This window comes from Micromys minutus (assembly GCF_963924665.1).
Source record: "Micromys minutus genome assembly, chromosome: 5".
NCBI classification, from domain to species: Eukaryota; Metazoa; Chordata; class Mammalia; order Rodentia; family Muridae; genus Micromys; species Micromys minutus.
The window spans coordinates 58,332,653-58,352,271 of record NC_137974.1 but is presented as its reverse complement, the minus strand read 5'-3'; the positions used below and the strand labels follow the sequence as shown (position 1 = coordinate 58,352,271).

The 19,619-nt window shown below is 53.4% G+C and overlaps 1 protein-coding gene across 1 annotated transcript in view; it reads right to left on the bottom strand.

Moving 5' to 3' along the window:
• Positions 1 to 958: 958 nt before the first annotated feature.
• Positions 959 to 19,619, bottom strand: part of VEGFA (vascular endothelial growth factor A) — a gene marked incomplete at its 5' end in the record, with an annotated part of 65,848 nt that continues 47,187 nt past the window's right edge. Inside the window, 8 exons of the mRNA XM_080917450.1 lie at positions 959 to 2,853; positions 4,945 to 5,076; positions 6,228 to 6,299; positions 7,978 to 8,007; positions 8,341 to 8,417; positions 9,227 to 9,423; positions 12,281 to 12,329; positions 15,191 to 15,961. Of these exons, the coding sequence (XP_080773576.1) occupies positions 2,832 to 2,853; positions 4,945 to 5,076; positions 6,228 to 6,299; positions 7,978 to 8,007; positions 8,341 to 8,417; positions 9,227 to 9,423; positions 12,281 to 12,329; positions 15,191 to 15,961 (1,350 nt within the window). The 3' untranslated portion in view covers positions 959 to 2,831. The remainder of the gene's footprint in view (positions 2,854 to 4,944; positions 5,077 to 6,227; positions 6,300 to 7,977; positions 8,008 to 8,340; positions 8,418 to 9,226; positions 9,424 to 12,280; positions 12,330 to 15,190; positions 15,962 to 19,619) is intronic.

Here is a 19,619-nt window from a genome sequence, read left to right as displayed (position 1 = left end):
CCAAAGCTTCCAGAAGGCAGGACCTTGTCTCCAGTCCTCCTTGCGTACGTGCATGCCCTGTGGCCACACTGACACTTTCCCACGTCACCTTATCATGCTCAGACATCTTCCCCCACTGTTGCCAGGCACCTGTTTTGTCCCAACCTCCACTCCATGGCAGAGTGTTCAACCCTTCTGCCTAGGGTTCGATGCCCACCCAACTTTCATCTCCAAACTTTAAGAGGTGGTCTGCAGGCCACACCATGAGAAATCATCTAAACCATGATCCCTCAGCCCAAGCTAGAAGCCCCCCAGGAAGGCTGAAGTATTTTCCTACTTGTAGGACTAAAACTTTGTCTCCCTCCCCTGCTCTTTCAGGAACCACATCCTATCAGTAATAGAGCCCTAGGATGTAGCCAGCGAGGTGTTTCCCCAGCCTTTGTAATCAGGAGGAGTAAGATTCTAGAAGCAGATTTGGACACGATGCCATTGTGTCAAAGATCCGAGCAGGGTCCGCATGGCCTGGGACAAGAACAGGACAGAAAGGCTTGCACAAAGGAAAACGGAATTCCACTGGCAGCAAGACTCTTGTTATTGGACTCTTCCACTTAGCATCCAGAAGCTAAGTGCACTCTGGGATCACAGCACCCCCCTCTGCCCCCCACAGTACCAGCTTTCTCTCTCCTGACCAGCTTCGGCCAACAGCTCTCTCCAGTTAGCACCTGGAGACATGGCCCTTTCCTTTTCAGACAAGGAACAGGGACCTAGAGAAAGTATGAGGACCCTTGGCTAAGGAGCCATCTCCCCTCTGCCCATCCCCAGAGCACCAACTCTTCAGAGTGAGCCAGGAATGAATGGATCACCCCATATCCTACACCAAGGACTGCTTTCTTAAACCTAAGACAAATACTATGTATCCCAAAAGAGGAGGGAAAGGGGGACAGGAAACCCCAATAGAGAAGGAGAGACCAGAGAGAGCTTTGAGATCAGAATTCAATTCTTTAATACAAAATGCTTTTTTTTTAAGATATATCTGTATTTCTTTGTTGCTGTTTAAAAATAAATATGTACTACGGAATATCTCGGAAAACTGCTCTAGAGACAAAGACGTGATGTTAATATCTTTTCCCCCCACAATTATTACGGATAAACAGTAGCACCAATAAATAAATGATAACAAATATTAAAATTAAAAAAGGAGAGAGATTTAGTATGTAGAATTCTCTATTTTTTCTTGTTTTGTTTTTACATATAAAAAACAGAATAGCAATGTCTATTTTATCAGAATCACATATATACATAAACATATATATATATATATATTTATATACAAACACAAGTTGCCAAATATATATATAGTATGTAAATGTATATTGAAACCTTATTTCAAAGGAATGTGTGGTGGGGACAGGGGAGGGCAGAGCTGAGTGTTAGCAAAATTAAATATCTTCTCAGGACAAGCTAGTGACTGTCACCAATCTGGGAGAGAGAGAATGGAAACACAGCTTTCATACACACACACACACACACACACACACAAACATACACACAAAACCAATACAAATAAGAGAGAGCAAGAGATACATCTCATAAATAGTTGAAATTAAATATTAACCAAGAATACTGAAAAAACCCTACTCTTTAATTAAATTAACTGTTTTAATTTCTAATTAAAAAGGGCTATTAAATAAGTACCGTATATAAAACACTTTCTCTTTTCTCTGCCTCCGTGAGGGGCTTGTGGGTCCTGCCCCATTGCTCTGTGCCTCAGGAAGGGAAGATGGGGAAGGGTAAGCCACTCACACACACAGCCAAGTCTCCTGGGGACAGAATTAGTGGTTTCAATGGTCTGATCACACAAGGTCTTCTGGATGTACCCAGGAAATGGGAGAGGGAGAGGACGAGGGGTTCCCAGGAGGAGGAGGAGCCATTACCAGGCCTCTTCTTCCACCGCTGTGTCTTCTCTCTGCCAGGTCACCTGTGGGAGGCCTCCTAGGTACCTCAGAAGTAGAGGAGAGAGCTGAAAGCTGGCCAGGCTCCTGATTCTTCCAGGGAGTGCCCAGAGGGGCAGGGTGCTCTTGCAGAATATAGTGGGGGTCCACAAAGCATGCCATGTCCTGAGGCTCCCCAAACTTGTGGTTGGAACCAGCATCTTTATCTCTTTATCTGTCATCTGTCTTTCTGTCCTCTTGACTCAGGGCCAGGGATGGGTTTGTCGTGTTTCTGGAAGTGAGCCAATGTGCCCCCGTGCCCTGGCCTTGTATGCTCCCTGGCAGGCAAAAGGACGTCGGCCTCTCTAAGGAAGAAAGACCACACTGGAGTCTTTCATCCCATTGTCTCCCCTGTCGGGATCCGGGTGAGGACATTCTCCTCCCAACTCAAGTCCACAGCAGTCAAACATATCCAGTGAAGACACCAATAACATTAGCAGAGTTAATTTAAAAAAAGAATATATATATATTTTATATATAAAACATATATATTTATTTATATATATAATATATATATATGTGTGTGTATGTGGGTGGGTGTGTCTATAGGAATCCCAGAAACAAAGCTCCCTAATCTTCCGGGCTTGGCGATTTAGCAGCAAATATAAGAAAATGACAAATCCAGTTCCACGAGGGACCGTGCTTGGTCACCTGCCCGGGAATGCGTCTGCCGGAGTCTCGCCCTCCGGACCCAAAGTGCTCCTCGAAGATTCTCCTCTTCCTTCATGTCAGGCTTTCTGGATTAAGGACTGTTCTGTCGACGGTGACGATGATGATGTGTTGGTGACATGGTTAATCGGTTTTTCCGGTGAGAGGTCTGGTTCCCGAAACCCTGAGGGAGGCTCCTTCCTTCAGCCTGGCTCACCGCCTTGGCTTGTCACATCTGTGGGAAATGGCCAAAAGAGGCAGGGGGTTAGGGCCTCAGGAGCCTGGCAATGAGGCAAGCAGCCTTCCCAGGCCTGGGAGCCCATGGGTCCCTGCAGGCTGGCGCCACAGGAACAGGGTTCCCAAAGGTGCAGGTGAGACAAAGTCTCAGTGGAGAGAGAGAGAGAGACCAAGCCCTGCCTTCTAAAGATGGCAAACTATGAAAGACAAGACAGACATGGAAATACTCACAAAAGCAACAAAGTAGCAATTACCAAAAGACAGCCCCATATGACATTCCGTAGCATATGGGTGACGGGGTTAAATGAAGTTAGCTGGGAGAGAGTCCCTTCAGAGGGGTTTCTCAGTTCTGGCTCTAGGGTTAGGTTTAGGGGTGGGAAAAGTACCTTGAGCTAGCCCACTGACAGAGGACTGCCTTAGGAAATGTGTTCTGCCCAAGGGAGGACACAGGAGCTCCTGAACATCTATGCTCCCCAGACCTCTCAAAGCCTTAGTCTCTACCTTGAACAGCCTGGTGGCTACACCCGCCTTTTACCACATGAAGTCTAACTTAGGCAGAAGACAGACAACTCAGTGGCTTTGTCCCTCCCGTTGAAGCAGACTGTGTCTCCAAGGACTTTCTCCTCTTGCTCCTGCCCCTGGCTGGCTGCCCTAAGGACAGCCTGAAAACACCGGTCCTAACCTTGTCTTGGAAACTCAATTCCCAGACACAGGCAATAGTGGACTGAGTTGGAACTCTGGAAGTCAGGTGACTTCAATTAGCTCCAAGCTCACTCCAGAAACCCTATAATAACAAGGTCTTTATCTCTCTTAAAACCCTTTGGTGAACTGAGCCCCTTCACCCAGCCCTGTTGTTGGGAAGGGTCCCCACCATAGTCCTAACAGATTCACTGCTCTCATACAGTTTCATGGGAACAACTCCATACCAACGACCACAGAGAGACCCACCAGGTCTCTGGCGTCTTTTGAACAACCACAAGACACAGGAGTGCAAGTTGGGAAGGAGGCACATATCAAAGAATCCTTGCACTACCTGGAAGGCTGGTCCTTTGTTAGCCATCCCATAAAAGCCTTCCCTTCCTAGGTGATGCTCAACTTCAGGACAGGCCATACCAGTACAAACAAGCCTGTTGACTGCCAGTCAACAGCCCTGTGCTCTTGAGCTCCCCAGTGAATGTGGCCATATACAATATTTACTTGTGAGTTCCACACTTTCTAAGTCCACATGGACAAACACCTGGGCATCCCAGCAGTTTATGAACCAGGCCCAGGACTCAGGTGTTCATAGTGTTCATAGAGAGAGTCCCGTCAGGAAGAATGGGTCTGGCTGTTTCCTGAAACCACACTGGAAGCATTTTTGAAATGTGTGGGATGTTTAGGATTGTCACCCTTGCCCTGACTGATGTAGGATAAGCTATTTAGTGTCCTCATGTGTAGAAAAAAAAAATTCCCATCCCAAACCAACAGCAGACCTCCGCCTCTTTCAGGAAGCCCAGTCTAAAGTGGACCCCAGTCTGAGGTGAACATAGTCTGTCCTTACAGAGCTCCAGTCTGAGGACAGCCTGTCTTCAAGAAGCCATGGTCTTAAAGGGACAGACAACAGAACATAAGGCTCCAAGCCCAGAAAAAAATATATACTGGGTGGTGAGAGGCCAGCTGAGCAGGCTCTCCGGGGGCAAAAGTGCAGCCAGGGAACACTGTTAGGCATCACTCCATACCTGGAAGGGATCTGAGGTTGTAGCGCTTGCACCAAAGATAGAATTTACAACATCAGCACCAACGGCCTCCCTAAGCAGCAGGACCACAGGACACAACACACAGCTTGCGTCCACACCATCACATTGGGTCATAGCAGCCTTCCCACTCAGGCAACCAGGGCTATCTCAGAGCAGGTTGGGCCAGGCTGGAGCCCAAGGCCCCACACAGCCCCAGCAATAGAGAAGGTAGCAGTCACCACGCAGGCAGCTAGAAGCTGAGCAAGCAGCTGACCCCTCACAAGCGGGCTCTCTCTGTCACTTTCTCTCTCTCTCTCTCTCTCCCGTGTCTGTGATGCCCCTCTCTGACTCTTGCTTGCCCTCTGGAAACCAACCTGCAAGTACGTTCGTTTAACTCAAGTTGCCTCGCCTTGCAACGCGAGTCTGTGTTTTTGCAGGAACATTTACACGTCTGCGGATCTTGGACAAACAAATGCTTTCTCCGCTCTGAACAAGGCTCACAGTGACTGCAAAAGGCAAAAGGAAAGACATCTAAGCTAGAGCGTCAGCAGAGAGAGAGAGAATCCCGTGCAACACCCCTGACATGTCCGCAGCGGCTTCCCCACCCGGCTCATTGGACCCCAGGCCCTTTCGACAGATCCGAGCGCTCTAGCAGAAGACAGAGAGAGTGGCAGAGAGACGCAGCGCTGGCAGGACGTGTGCCTGCAGGAAGAGGAGGGCACAGGCGGGCAGAGCGCGGGGCGGGGGAAAAGGCTGCCATGAAGGACGGTGCTGTGCCCCATGAAGACATGGGCCTATCTCGGGCCACAGGGCCTCAACTACTGCTGTGCCCACACACACCTTGACTCTTCGCCTGCTGGGGACAGTGATAAGTGGCCCAGGAGACCACCAGGGTACCTTCTTCCTGGAAAAGGGCTGCTGCCCAGACTCGCTACCAAGGGACAAGGGCCAGCAAAAGGCAAGCCAAACCCAGAGGCACTGTCCACCAGTCAGGCCTCCAGAGCTCACCAGAGTCTAAAAGCAGAGGAAAAGGCTGCCATAGAAGACCTCTATGGGTGGTCTCAGCTGGACTGGAATAGAGAGGGCTTCCCCTCCTGGAGCCTCAAGTCCAGGCGTCAAAGCATTTCCAACAAATGAGAACGGGCTGCCACACAACCCATTCAAGATCCATCTTCAGCCCACCACAAGCCATTTCCCACCAGCATACCCCTTTACTCATTCCACACGGCCCTCCACACCACCCCTACCCTCCAGACATGTGCAGGAGCCTAGAGCGGTGGAAACCAGTTGGATGAGAGGGCCCCAATGCCCAGCGCCCATGCCAACAATGGCCCCGTCACCAATGCCCAGTGGGTGAGAGAAAGTCGGTGCCCAGCCAAGCCAGAGTCCCCTCCCTGAATTAAGTGCTCCAGATCCACTCACCTTCCACCCACCCCAATCCAACCCTGGACCAGCAATGCCACCACCAAGTCTACCCATTGGTGCCATTAGTGGGGTGAGTGAGAGAGAGAGAGAGAGAGACTGAGGCAGGGCAAGAGCCAGAGGGGAGCTGTGGGTAGGGATGGGGTTGGGGCGGGGAGGGGTTAGAGGAATTGCAGGCGATTGTCTGGAGGCCAGGAAGGCTCCAAGGAATTAGACAGCAGCGGCACCAACGTACACGCTCCAGGATTTAAACCGGGATTTCTTGCGCTTTCGTTTTTGACCCTTTCCCTTTCCTCGAACTGATTTTCTGGAAAATATAAAAACAGAAACAGACAGGAAGAGAACAAGAGGGGAGAGAAGAGAGGAGTAATGAAAAAGACAGAGGCAAGAGCAGGAGACCCAAAGCCACCCTAGTCACTCCCTGGAGCAGCCTCCAGGTCAGACCTCAGTCACGGGTGGGCAGGGACAGCACCTTCCTCTTCACCCAGCCCCGGGCAGGGCTTTGAGTGATTAGCAGAAACTGTGAGAGGCGCAGACAGCTTCTAGGCTCACGTGGCCCCTGGTCTCAGGCAGGGCACAAAGCCATAAGGGCAAGATCATTGGTCAGCAAGCCAGAGCAGTTAGACCCTGAAGGTCAGGAGGCAACAGACGGTCTAAGCCAGACTTTAACAGAAAAGGTTCAGTGTGGGTCGTGCTTCAGAATGTCTGCCTTGACTTCCAAGCGTGACAGGAGGAATCCCTCTGGGGGCCCTGCCTCACAGTATCCTTGGTGAGAGGGTGCAGTTACTTGAGAGATGGCATAAAAGCCAGGTCAGGAGATGGGGCACCAGCTACCCAGCAGTCGTCTGGGATTGGGCGGTGGGGCAGAGCCCAGCACTTGATGATGGGGGCCAGAGGAAGAGGAACAGTGTGGTGTGGGTGTGTGGTTAGGGTGCCAGGGGACTTGGCAGAAGCTTTCCCCTCCAGAGGTCAAAGCCTGCCACTAGACTCTTCCGAGCTCAGGCGAACCCTACCACTCTCCCTATGGACAGAGCAGACATCTAGGGAACAGCTGAGAGGGACAAGCTACAGCCTGCCACCCTCCAGGGAACCAGCACACTCTAGGCCTGCCAAGTCCCAGAAAAGATGGCAGCCTGTCTTATCACAGGGAAAGAGACAGGAAGAAGGGACCTGGGGAGAAGGCAGGTCGGTCCTGCTTGGGAGAAAGCACTAGAAACATGGAGAAAGCTCTCCACACAGGGTTACTGGCCTGGAGCATGCCCTGCTCTCTCTCACTGATAAACTCCTGGCCCATTTCTCTGGTAGATAAAGTAGTCATGGAACCTGGGGACCTAGGAAGAGGCATGAGGACTTCACATCCACCAAGTGGTAGGGCAGACAGAAAGGGGTACAGGGTAGGGCTAGGGAGGAGGGTAGGGTGCTCTCTCTCAGTCACTCCTCACTGCCAGTTCATTCCCTAGCGGTGTCAGCAGCCCTCCCATCCTGAACTGACCTTCCACAACAATCAACAGGAAGCCTCAGAAAATGGCTCCCACATCATGTTTCCTCCCCCACTAAGACAGCTGTGGCTGCTACCTGCCACACACACACCAAGAAATCTCCTGGGACCTAAGAAACCTGGATGGCCACAGTCACCACCAAATAAGGCCCAGGCCATGTCCCCTGATACACAGAAACTGCCCTCTGGCACCCACTCCCATTCCCACACTTTGCTGTGGATGCAAGTGCCCACTATACCTTCCACCACCCACTCTGAAACACGTGTGCTAGCCAGGAGGGTCCTGTGCCCTGGAAGGCAGCATCTTCCTCAGGCTGGGTTTCCTCAGCACTCTAGAGTCATAAGCCTAAAGCTCACTCCAGCCCTCTTTGGTCACCATACTGCCCACCCACCCAATGCCACTGAGGCCATCAGAGTACCCAAGAGAGGAAGCCGAAAGCCCAGAACCAAGACAATTGGAAAGAAGTGCTAACACGTGGCCACTTACTTTTCTGGCTTTGTTCTATCTTTCTTTGGTCTGCAATGGGTAGAGAAAGGAGGAGAAAACAAGATTGGGATGAGTTAAAAATGATGGTAACAATTTGGTAACAATTTTACACAATGTTTCTGATTTAGGATGCTATCTTAATCTTTCTGCATAATAACAAAGTGGGGTCTATAATGCTGTGGAGGGGCACACTGAATCGTTGTGCCCATTTTTCTAGAGGTGGGGAACAGCAGCATGCTGGGGTCAAAGCACCCGAATTCACACAGCTAATTGGAAGGTGGCCCTGTGCTAACACGGGTAACATGCTCAGCTGTGGGGCAGACATCAGCTGTGGGCTACTTGAGTGTCAAGCTCTGTTCTCACCTGCATTCACATCTGCTGTGCTGTAGGAAGCTCATCTCTCCTATGTGCTGGCTTTGGTGAGGTTTGATCCGCATGATCTGCAAAGGGAGGGAGCAGATCACAGAGGTTAGTGACCCAGCCAGCCATACCCCTATGGGTCACCCCGGGGCTCCTGCCATTCAGCACCCAGGGGTTCTATTGAGCAGGGCTAGGTGGTGAAGGTAGAGGGACCAGGGCTCTAACAGAAAAGAACCTCAGGTCACCCCAACCCCCCCAACCCTGCCTTAAGGAGCACTTGCTCTTCTTGAGAGCAGACATGGCTGCAAGGGTTGGCCAGGCTGGGAATTCAGGTCCTGGATCATTACCATCCCCATCCCTTCCCCTCCTACATCCCCTCTCAAGCTTTACCCTGACCCCTAAAAGCTACCTAAGAGCTACCCACCCCATGTTGCTGAGCTCCTTCCCACTCTCCACCCCGTCTGGGCCCAGATCCACCCACTAGGTAGCACCTCAAGACTGGCTTTTAACTCTACACAGACCATCCCGTCCAGTTTCCCAAATAAAACCCTCAAGGGGCGGGGGGGGGGGGGGAGAGAGCCTTTGGGCTCTCTCAGAGAAAGAGAAGAACGCTTGTTGCAGGCAGCAGCCCCCTGTTGAGCCCAGGGAGCAAAGGTCATGAAAACAGATGGTCAAATCCTGGAGAGCTTCGGCAGGGAAATACAGAGCGCAGGCAGGCATCTTCTTCTCCAAGATAGAAAGAATCCCCACCTCATCCTCCTGACCCCCTGCCCCGGTTTAGCTCCTCCTACAAAAGTTTCCCAGGCAGAGGCCCAGACAACCTTCTAATGCCCTCCTTGTACCCCCTTGTCCTCCTGGATCCCCAGTCCCCTGTGCCACAGATACCCACCTGCATGGTGATGTTGCTCTCCGACGTGGGCACACACTCCAGGGCTTCATCATTGCAGCAACCTGCACACCGCATCAAGGGCACACAGGACGGCTTGAAGATATACTCTATCTCATCGGGGTACTCCTGGAAGATGTCCACCAGGGTCTCAATTGGACGGCAATAGCTGCGCTGGTAGACATCCATGAACTTCACCACTGTGTGGGAGGGACGACACAGGAGCCGGTTAGTGACACAAAAGATGATAGGCCTCTCTCTCCACTCAGCGTTGTAAGGCCACTCCTCACAGCTTTCATTCGTTATCCGTTAAATGCTTCTAACACTCGAACTGAAGCACCCCGTCCCTCATTTCTAGGTCCAGGTCCAGGAGAGGTGGCCTGCCGTGCATCTGACGCTATACCTCACGTTCCTCCCAACTATAGCACCAGAAGCCAGCCTGGGTATTGGTACACTGCTTTCCTTCAGCTTTCCCCTCAGATCTCTGGCCATACCAACCAGGCCAACAGCCACCTGCCAAACATGGACATTGGGGACCGGGGACAGCTAGGCATACTCTTTCCCATGTTAATTCCTATGCACTACCAGGATCCCATTTTATACACAAAGATCTAGAGACTCAGAGAAGTGCCACAATTTGTCCCCAAGGCCCTGCTGCTGAGAGGAAGCAGCTAGAATGAGCTATGACAGCAAAGCCTTCCAGTACCTACATCATACACAAACACAGAAGCTTCGAGAGGCACCTGCCAGTCCCCCCCCCCCCAGACCTCTGCCTAAGACAAATCAGCAGGTGGCAGTGGGCAGGCATAGCATGAAGGTCCTGCCAGCACAAAGAACCCCGCCCAAGAGGGCAAACTGTTTGCATCATGGAAAGAGCAGGAGCTGCCTCTCTGTACACCACATTTCTAGAAGCTGACCTGGAGGAAGACAGGGGAGAGACCATTTCCCAGGCAAAGTCTGAGGTGCATGAGAGCAGGAAGAGGCATTGAGGGCCAAGAGACAGGCTCTAGAGAGTGTAGAACTTCTTTGGGACAACAAATGGTGGCTCAGCCTGACACTTCTGGTCACACCCCTAAGGCTACTCCACAGAAGCCAGTCCCTGAAGTGAGAAAAGGAACTCAAGCCCACACGGGGGCCCAAGCTCAGCTGGCAGTTAGTATGACCTTGGGCCTGTCCCTCCAGTCTCTGGGCCTCTATCTATGGAAGCAGGTTAGCCTGACCTCTAAGGACACTTAAGGGAGCGGGAAGGTGGTAGCACTGACTCTGCTAGCCCTGAAAACAACTCTTCTCATTCCGGGTGGCAAAGTTTGGAATGTCACCAAAGGCATTTTAAGTGCACGCTCCAGAGACTACACACCCCCACCCTCCCAACCTGGGGCCACAGCCAAACCTCCCTTTACTCTTTAAAGTTAGTTTGTCCTCCATCCCCCCCCCAGGTAAAGAAGACGGGACCCAGGTGTATAGTAGGTTGGCTGGCTAGAAACGGGGAGGGGGGGCCATGGAGGAAAAGGTGGAGCAATGGCCACAGGTGTCAAACTGGAAAAGGGGTGAAGGTAACCTATGCTTTGCTCAGGGGTTCCATTTTCTATCTGGATAAACAAGCAAAAAATTCTTGTCTACCCCCAAAGAGTTAACATAAAACACAGCCCAAAAAAAAAAAAAAAAAAAAAAAAAGTCCATGAGATCAGATCTGAAAAATTCTTTTCAAGGGAAGTCTATATTGAAGATGACTAACCCGGATTTTTTTTTTTTAACTAACCTTTCATCTTGGCTGGGCCAGAGGTGGCCCAGGCTAGTTAGAGGCCCCACACAGGAGCAGGCTGCAGAACGATGTAAGCAAGCAATGAATGGCGATTGGAGTTCAGTGTAAAAAGACCTAAGATGAGAATCCTTTCCAAAAACTTCATAAAGTCCCCAAGGTCCATAGGAGGTGGAGGAAGCGACTTGGCCAGTACCCATGGGAGCCTGGCCCCTGCCCCCAAGGAAGGCTGTCCCGCTGTTTCGGGCGTGTGCACACATACACTCGGCATCGGGCTTTCGTGGTTTTCCTTATTTATGGCAGACAAGCTCTTCTCCATCAAACAAAGACCATTTGTCTTGCCTCTCCCAGACCACAGAGCCCACTAGGAAGCAGAAGGGGGTGGGTAGCACTTTGGAAGTAGGGGCCTGACAGTGGCCTGGGCCAGGGAGTGGCAGAAAGCCAGGCCCTGGGCCAGAGAAAGGGCTCCAGGGGGAGGAGGCAAAACCGGCTGGACATCACCAGCCTTCCTTGGCTGCTGGCTCCTACAGCCGCCGGTGGATTTGGGTCAGGGAAACTAGCCTGGAGGAAGACCCCAGGGCCTTCCCTACTCTGAGGAAGGACACTGGGGGAGTGACATCCGGCTGGAGCAGAGACCGCACTCAGTGCTGGGGAGAGCCAGGGCGTCCCCAGAGAAATGGGAGGATCCCGGTACTCCAAACCACACTGGAACAAAAGGCAGGCGGACTCAGGGTTGGGCAGGGGGGCGGGGCGCCTGAGAGCTATAGCCGGCCCTCTGCTGGTCCTGCAGGGAAGTTCACAGCACCCAAACGCAGTGTATGGAAGCTGCCACACTCAGAAAAGCAAAGCCGGGACTCAGGAGTCCTGTTAGGATTTCCCTCTATCCAGTCCCCAGCCTCATACTTCCACCTCACGCAGGAAGGGTCGCAGCTCCCACGGGTGGGCAGGAAGGGCACTGAACATTCATCTTCCCCTGAGAGAAGGGGGTATAAGAAACACCTCCCAGAACATCTGGAAACCCTGAACACACTGCCTTCCCCCTCGGCTGTGCTCATGGCGAGCTTTCCAGATAAAACTTCGCTGGAAAAGCTATTAGAAAAAGCAACAAGTCCTGTTTCTAGCAGAAAGCCGAACCGGAGACACCTTAAGAAACACAAGGGTTAAAAGCTCAACGGTACCAGTGCAATCTCGATCCTCATATTCCTGCGCCCCACCCCCAAGGTCTGAAAAAGAGGAATGGGGTTTATCACGCACCCTGCTAAGACAACAGGGATCCATTAAAGAGCATGAGGACTCACCTTCATGCGCTTTCTGCTCTCCTTCTGTCGTGGGTGCAGCCTGGGACCACTGAGGACAAAACAAAGAGTAAAGAGTGTTGGCAGGGACAGGGACAAGGGCAGCAGCCACAGGAGTCCAAGGCCTGACCACTGAGTCCCTTGATCTCTTCTTGCCTCTCTCCCAACCCCCAGCTCCCTGCCTCCCAAGGCTTCTGAGTCACACGGGGAACAGTAAGGGGTCCCTGCAGGACCAGAGCATACCCACTACTCCAGACACTTCAATTCTGAGCCCATGTAAATTAAAGACTAACCAGGTACTTGGAAGCTCAAAATACCACCAGAATCCTGCTTGACCCGGGCCCCCAGCCCCGTCCCCATCTTGCCCCATCCCTTTTCCCACTGCCCCCAATTCCCTGGTCCAAAGCCATGGGTAAGTATTAAGGTCAAATAGGAGGGCAAATTTGGACTGGGGCAGGAAGGAAGGACTGGGGGCGAGAAAAACAACGTGGTGACCTTCTCCTGCTGACATGACAAATACCAGGGTGAGCTCGTGTTGAAGAGGGAGGGGTGCAGAGGACCGAAGGGCACCAACTACCCTCCCCCATCCAAACTCTTCCCAGGCCTGGGGAAATATTCAGCAAACCCACAGGTTATTCAAGGGGTGTGAAGCTGAGAAGAAGCTCCTAAGGAAGGGAGTCTCATTTTCCTCTCACCCCAGTCTGACTGCAGCTCCAATGCCTGACTAGCCTCCCACTCCCACATCCCCAAGCCTCTCACCTGGGCAGGCACTTTGCTCAGACAGAGCCAGGGAAGCTTCCCCCTCAGTTCTGCCAGGGAGTCCCTGAGCCACAGTCTTCTAACCTTTCTCATCCCCACCAGTTCCTCTCTCCCCTCCCCAGAGGCTGTGAAGGTCACCAAGGAGGCTCTGTGGGCCTGACAGTGGCAAGCAAGCCAAGGCTTCTAGGCCTTTCTGAGGGTCTCCTGCTGCCAGAGACTCCCCAACCACCTGCTTCACACCAACCTGAACTTCCAACTGCCCCAGAAGGACCGACTCCCACCCTTGATCTGTCTCTGTCTCCTAAGGGCAGTCTGTCCAGGGCCCTAAGCCTTGCCACCAGGGCCAAGGTCAGAGGTGGCCTTTCTCAAGAGATAGCCTCCCATTGCAGCTGCCTCAGGTAGACCCTGAATTCTGCACCTCAGGCCCTCAACTACCCCCTCAATAGCCTCATGACATTCTCCCTTACTCCTGTCTGGACCCCAATAGAGAAAGGGAACAGAAACTTTGAACCCCTTCCCAGATGGGGAGGTTCTAGGCAGAGACTGGCCAGGTGTCCTTCTCTGGGGGCCTCTGAAGGTCACACTGTGGCCAAGCACTTCTGCCCTCCTCCCCACATGGAGGCCCAGAACCAAGGCCTTTGTGCCAGGGTCTGGGGAACTCTGGATGGTGGCAGGGCCACCTGACCTTCTCCTTCCTTCTGCCTCCTTTCCAAGGACCCATAGCTGAGAATTAGAGGAAACGAGCATAAAAGGACCCCTTAGGAGGCAAGTTGGGTGGGCAAGTTCAGAGTTAAACCACCGGCTCTCTGGGCATTGGGCTTTGCCAGGACAAAGTGTGTGTGAGATACCGACAAGGGAGCCTGCCAAAGGTGTAGAAAAGGGCTGGTTCCAGGCTGCTCCTGTCAGAGCAAATATCAAGTCATGTTTCCAAAAGAGGGGAAATAAGGTGATGATGTCAGTCCACCCTTCGTTGACCCCCCCCCCACAAAAAAAAAGCAGAACTACAGCCAACTGGAGGTGCGGGAAGGGAGGGAAGTACACCTTCACCAACTTAAAACTTAGGTCAGCATTTCCACAAAGAACACGAGGGTGGGCCCCAGCACCCCCATGTCTGACAGTCACCGTCCTTTTCCTGGGCCCTGGGGCCAGGAAGGGTCCGAGGAGTCTTCCCAAGGAAAAAGAAAATATAAAAGGGTGGAAAGGGCTTCTCTGCACAACAGGCAGGAAATGGGGGAAAGGGGGGAAGGGGCGTCGGGAAATTCTTCGTATCGCGAGGCACGGGTAGAAGTTGGGAACGGAGAGGAAAGGGGTATGGGAGTTTTCCCAGTCCCGGAGCTGGGGATACCTCCAGAGGTCACCTTCCTCGCGGAGGGCCGGTGGGGGGAGGGGCGCCGCTTGTCGCCCGGGTCTCCGGGCTCCGGCAGCCGCGGCTCCGGGAACACGAGGCCGGCCAGGCCCGGGCTGATGTAATCGGCTCTGCGCCGCGCGCGCCCGGCCAGGCGGGGGAGGGCGGGCACCGCGCGGGACGCGAGCGGGGACGGGAGGGGGTGGCGCGGCGCAGGTGGCCCAACAAGCTAGAGGGGTGGGAGAGGGTCCCCGCAGCAATCCATCCTAAAACTTTCCCCCAAACTCACTGCAAGGGCCGAAGAGACCAAACGGCAGTGACAGCAAAGCCCCCTCGGTCGCCCGCGCCCTGCCCCCTCTACGATCTCTGCCCTCCCCCGGTCCAAGGTCCGAGCACCCCCAGGCATGCCCGCTGGGCTCCAGACTCCCGCCCCCTTTGCCCGGACTTCCAGTTCTCTCGGGACCCGCGACCCGGAGCAAACTTCTGCGCCAGCCGCGGCGCAAGCCCAGCCCCCTCTGCCTCCTCCTCTGGCTCCCGCCCTCTGCTGCTCGGCCCAGATCGTACGTGCGGTGACTCTGGTGGGTGGGCAGGGCCCGCGTGGGCGGCGAGACTATCCTGGCGCCCTCCCACCTAGAGCGCACCCCCTCCCCCTCCACGTACGACGACAGAGGGGGACGCCTCGCGCCCGGTGCCCAAGGACCCGCGTGGGGCACGAAGCCCCCCACGCGCGCGCTCGCACGCACGCACGTCCCCAAGCAGGAGAGGCGCTCGCCATGTCCCGGCGACACCAGGCGGGCACGACCGCTTACCTTGGCATGGTGGAGGTACAGCAGTACAGCCAGGGTCCAGTGCACCCAAGAGAGCAGAAAGTTCATGGTTTCGGAGGCCGGTCCGGGGCCGGCGCGGCTCGCGCTCCCTCTCCGGCTCGGACTGCGAGGCAGCCCGCTCTCTTGCGCGCCTTGGCGGGCTCCTCTCCCTTCTGGAACCGAGGCCCGGGCCGGGGCCTGGGGCGCGCGCGCGGCTGGAGCTCTGTCTGCGCACACTGCCGCCTCACCCGTCCATGAGCCCGGCTCCTGAGAGCCGAGCGCCCACTGTGGCCCCCTCTCCTCTTCTTTCTCTTTCTCCCCTCTCTTCTCGGGTCCCGGCTTCTCCAGGCCCGAGCTAGCACTTCTCCCAGCTCCGATCGGTTTGCCTCCTGCGGCGCAGACCTCAGCTACTCCGGGGCGAGAAGAGCCCAGAAGTTGGACGAAAAGTTTCCGTGCAATCCCGCGAGCCCCGACCCCCTCCACCCCGCCTCTGGGCGCGGGCTTCGGCTCCTGCTCGCGGCTCGCCGCCGCGTCCACCGTCGGCAGCCCGCCGGCGAGGAGGTGGGCGCTGGGGCTGGGGGCGGTGTCTGTCTGTCTGTCCGTCAGCGCGACTGGTCCGATGCAAGATCCCAAGGGGGAGGGCTCACGCCGCGCTCTGGCGGTCACCCCCAAAAGCAGGTCAGTCACTTTGCCCCTGTCCCTCTCTCTGTTCGCTCGCCAGCGCGCTCTCTCAGACCGGTCTCTCTCTTCCTTGACTTCTCTCTGGAGCTCTTGCTACCTCTTTCCTCTGCTGATTTCCAAAATCCGAAGTGATTTGAGGGAGTGAAGGAGCAACCTCCCCAAACCGTTGGCACGATTTAAGAGGGGAATAGGAAGCAAAAATAAATTAAACCATAAAACAATACAGTTTAAGAAAAAAAAAAGAGGTTTGAATATCAAATCCCAGAGCACAGACTCCCTGGCTGGTGAGTCCGCTGAATAGTCTGCCTTGTCGCTGCGTCTCGCGACAGAGCTCCGCTGCCGCCGCTCAGCTCGCCCCCAGCGCCACGGCCCCGCTGCAGCTCGGCTGCCCCAAGCCTCTGCGCTTCTCACCGGTAACAGCGGTGGAAAAAAAGAGGAAATCTGGCCCCGCCCCCAACGGACCCGCCCCAGACCCGCCCCGGGGGCGAGGCCAGGCCGAGCCAGGCACCGCCTTTCAGGAGCCCCTAGGCCACCACTGTGAAATGGAAAGCTAAACCCCTTACCGGGGTCCATAGCCTGGAAATTATCTGTGCACCCCTTCAAACTGGGCTCAGGGACACACTGGGAATCCCAGAGTGTTGGGAATCAGGGGAGAGAGAAGAGTAAGGTTATATGCGGACAGGGTCTGAGAGCAATTCCCAGGAATATAATAGGAGAAAGTGGGGGTTGGGGGGCGGAGAGCTGGCAAGGGATGTATGGGGAGAGGGACACCCGGAGTGACCCCTGGCCTTTTCCCCCACCTCATATACACACTATACACACACACACACACACACACACACACATGCACGCACGCACTCACATTGACACACGCGGTCTCCCTCACGCAGACTCGGCTCGCCCAAGTTCACGATCTCCCCGTGATGGCCGAGCGCCCCCTAGTGACTACATTCTGCACACCCCAACTCTGGCTCAAATGGCACGGGTCTTGGATAGGGGGTGAGAGTTGACTTGAGCGCTATAGACTTTGACCTCCCAAATAGTTGTTTGTTTCTGACACACACACACACACACACACCCAAACAGTTGCGTGTTTGACCTCGGAAGCAGAAACTCTGGGATTATATATGAGAGGCCACGGGATGAGTATGCTTGTCTGATCTGCACAAACCAGGAGCATGGGGAGAATGGGATCCTCTGGGAAATTTCCAGAGAGGCTTCTCTTAAGAGAATTTGGCACCAGATTTGTGGCACTGAGAACGGGAAGCTGAGCAGTTCTGGAGTTAGTCAGTGGCCGGGAGAGAGACGACCTGTGGAAGCCCACGTATGCACTGTGGAGTCTTGGCAGAGCCCTGAGGGAGAGACAGCTGGACAGACAGAAGCCCTTGTTCCTCCTGATCACATCCCACACACACACACCCAGATGTTGCCAGGGATCTGAAGCCATGTGCCAATGGGGGCAGAAGCAGGCCAGGTCTGCATGGTGATTCAAACCTATCCTAACATTCAGAAATGTAGGTAGGCCAGCTGCCCAGTACTACCACCAACTCTGGATAGGGTGGGAGTGAAGGCAAGGCTCCCTCCGTTCTAGCTTAGGCTCACAGTTCATCTTCTAAACAGAGTTCAGGGATGCACTCCCCACACCCCCAATTCCCCTAGGACCCTTGGCTATTTCTTTATGCTTGCACACTTAGCCTGGGTGGCTATCCCCTCCTATTCCACAAAGTCCCCTTCTCCATCTCCTTGTGTCTTCCTTAAGAGCTCCCCAAAACCCCCACTTTCAACCCACCCTTGGATATAGGGACCAGCCTGGAAAAATTCCTGGTTGGGCTTTGGCCCAGCTGCTCCTAGGCTCCCCTGAGAACAAGAAGGGGTTCTGATACCTGTGGGAAGAGAGGGACCAACCAGTCCCAGCCCTCACCCAGATCTGCTGGGCTTCTGAGAAAGGGAGCTCAACAGTCTTCCTATTTCCCCCCCTTCAAAAAAAGGTTAATCCACTATCTTCATCCCTCTGCACACAGTACTGAGGCTCAGTGGGGTGCTGGTACCTCTTGGGTACCCCAATTCCAATGGAGCAATGTGCTCACCCCATCCCACTTGCCTGTCATGCCTGCCCTGAGTCACGTCCTGGATGGCTCTGTCTTGTAGCAGGGAGAGTGGTAGTAAATGTTTACTGGCCCAGAGCCCTCCTATGGGCTTCCTCACCTGATTTGTAATCTATGCAGCTAAAAGTCACTGGAAAGGAAGGCCACCAAATATCTCATGTGTCTGCCTCTGACATCCCAAGAACACCAGATGTGGCATCTTGTCAGGAAGCCCCTGTCCCTCATCATGGTATAGCAGAGGCTGTGAACACTGAAGGCCCCCTATGCTCGGTCCTCCATCTCTCTCATCTCCACCTTCCACACCTTCTCAACCCCCAACCCTTTCATAGGGGTTGAGTATCAGATAGCCTGAAGCTCAAGTACTACATTACCTAAAGATTAGGTATTTACATTATATTAAGATCATAGTCTATGACAGTAACAAAATTAGTTATGAAGTAGCAATGAAAATATTCTTATGTTGGGGGTAGGGGGGTCACCACATGAGGAACTGTATCAAAGGGTCTCTGCATTAGGAAGGTTGAGAACCACATTTCTGTTGTCTTGGGGAAGGCTGTGGGCCTACAGAAAAGGGACTCGAGTAAAGGATCCAGAGGAAAATGAAAAGGCTTTGAGGAGGGGGAGGGTTAGCTACCTATAACTTCATGGCTTTAGCTTTCTCCTCCTATCCTAAGACAGCCATGATATCTATATGTATGTATATGTACAGGGTAGAATACACATAGGATATGTGTATGTATGCATAAGGTGTGGTACCACCATATAAGGTTCCCAGAGGAGCCTATACACAAGGAGCCAGAGCAATGGTGCTGCAGATTTCCTTTTCCAAAGCACAAAAGCCACGCTAAGATTGTGACTTGGCCTGAAGGGTTTTGAGTAACCCGTATCAGGGTAGGGATGGCTGCCTACCTCCACTGTGCACTTTAGAGACACAATCTGAAGCTGAGTCAGAGGAAGGGTCACTTCTGGATTCCATACAAGCTGCACATTTCACAATGATGAAGTCGGCACACCAATATGGACCTAGTAAGTGTCACACTTATACTGTCACCAAATGAAACCTCGGGGTATCTAGAAAGAAGCAGGAAAGGGACAAGTCAAGTGCCCCGCTATTTCTGCTCTTCCTAGGGGCTCATTTCCCAGAATGCACTTCATCCCAGAATAGATTCCATTCATCGTCTCTCCCTCATGTCACTGCTGGACAGGGTACATCAGAGTGTAATTGGCCTGGCAGAAATGAAAGTATTCTAAAGAGACTTATGTTTTTCAACCTATCTGTCTATCTAAACCATGTACCCCCAAAGAAATGGGGATTTCCCCCTGTTGATCTCATGCTGGCCAGTGCAAATCAGACCAACCAGGATGAATCTTTTCCTAGCATCATGGAACAATGGGGAACTATCCACTAGGTGGTTAATCATTGACATCTTCAGAGAATAGTTTTCAGAGACAGAGAGGAAACTGTCAGAACTGAAATAAAGTCAGGCTGGGCATGGGAGTGCTGACCTGTAACCCTAGCACTCAGGAGTTCATAAAGCAAGGACAGCCTAGGCTTCATGATGAGACCCTTTCTCAAGCCAGTGGCATGGGGCAGCTTGTGTCAGCCCTTCCAAAAATAAAGACCAGAAATCAACCTTTCCTTCTCC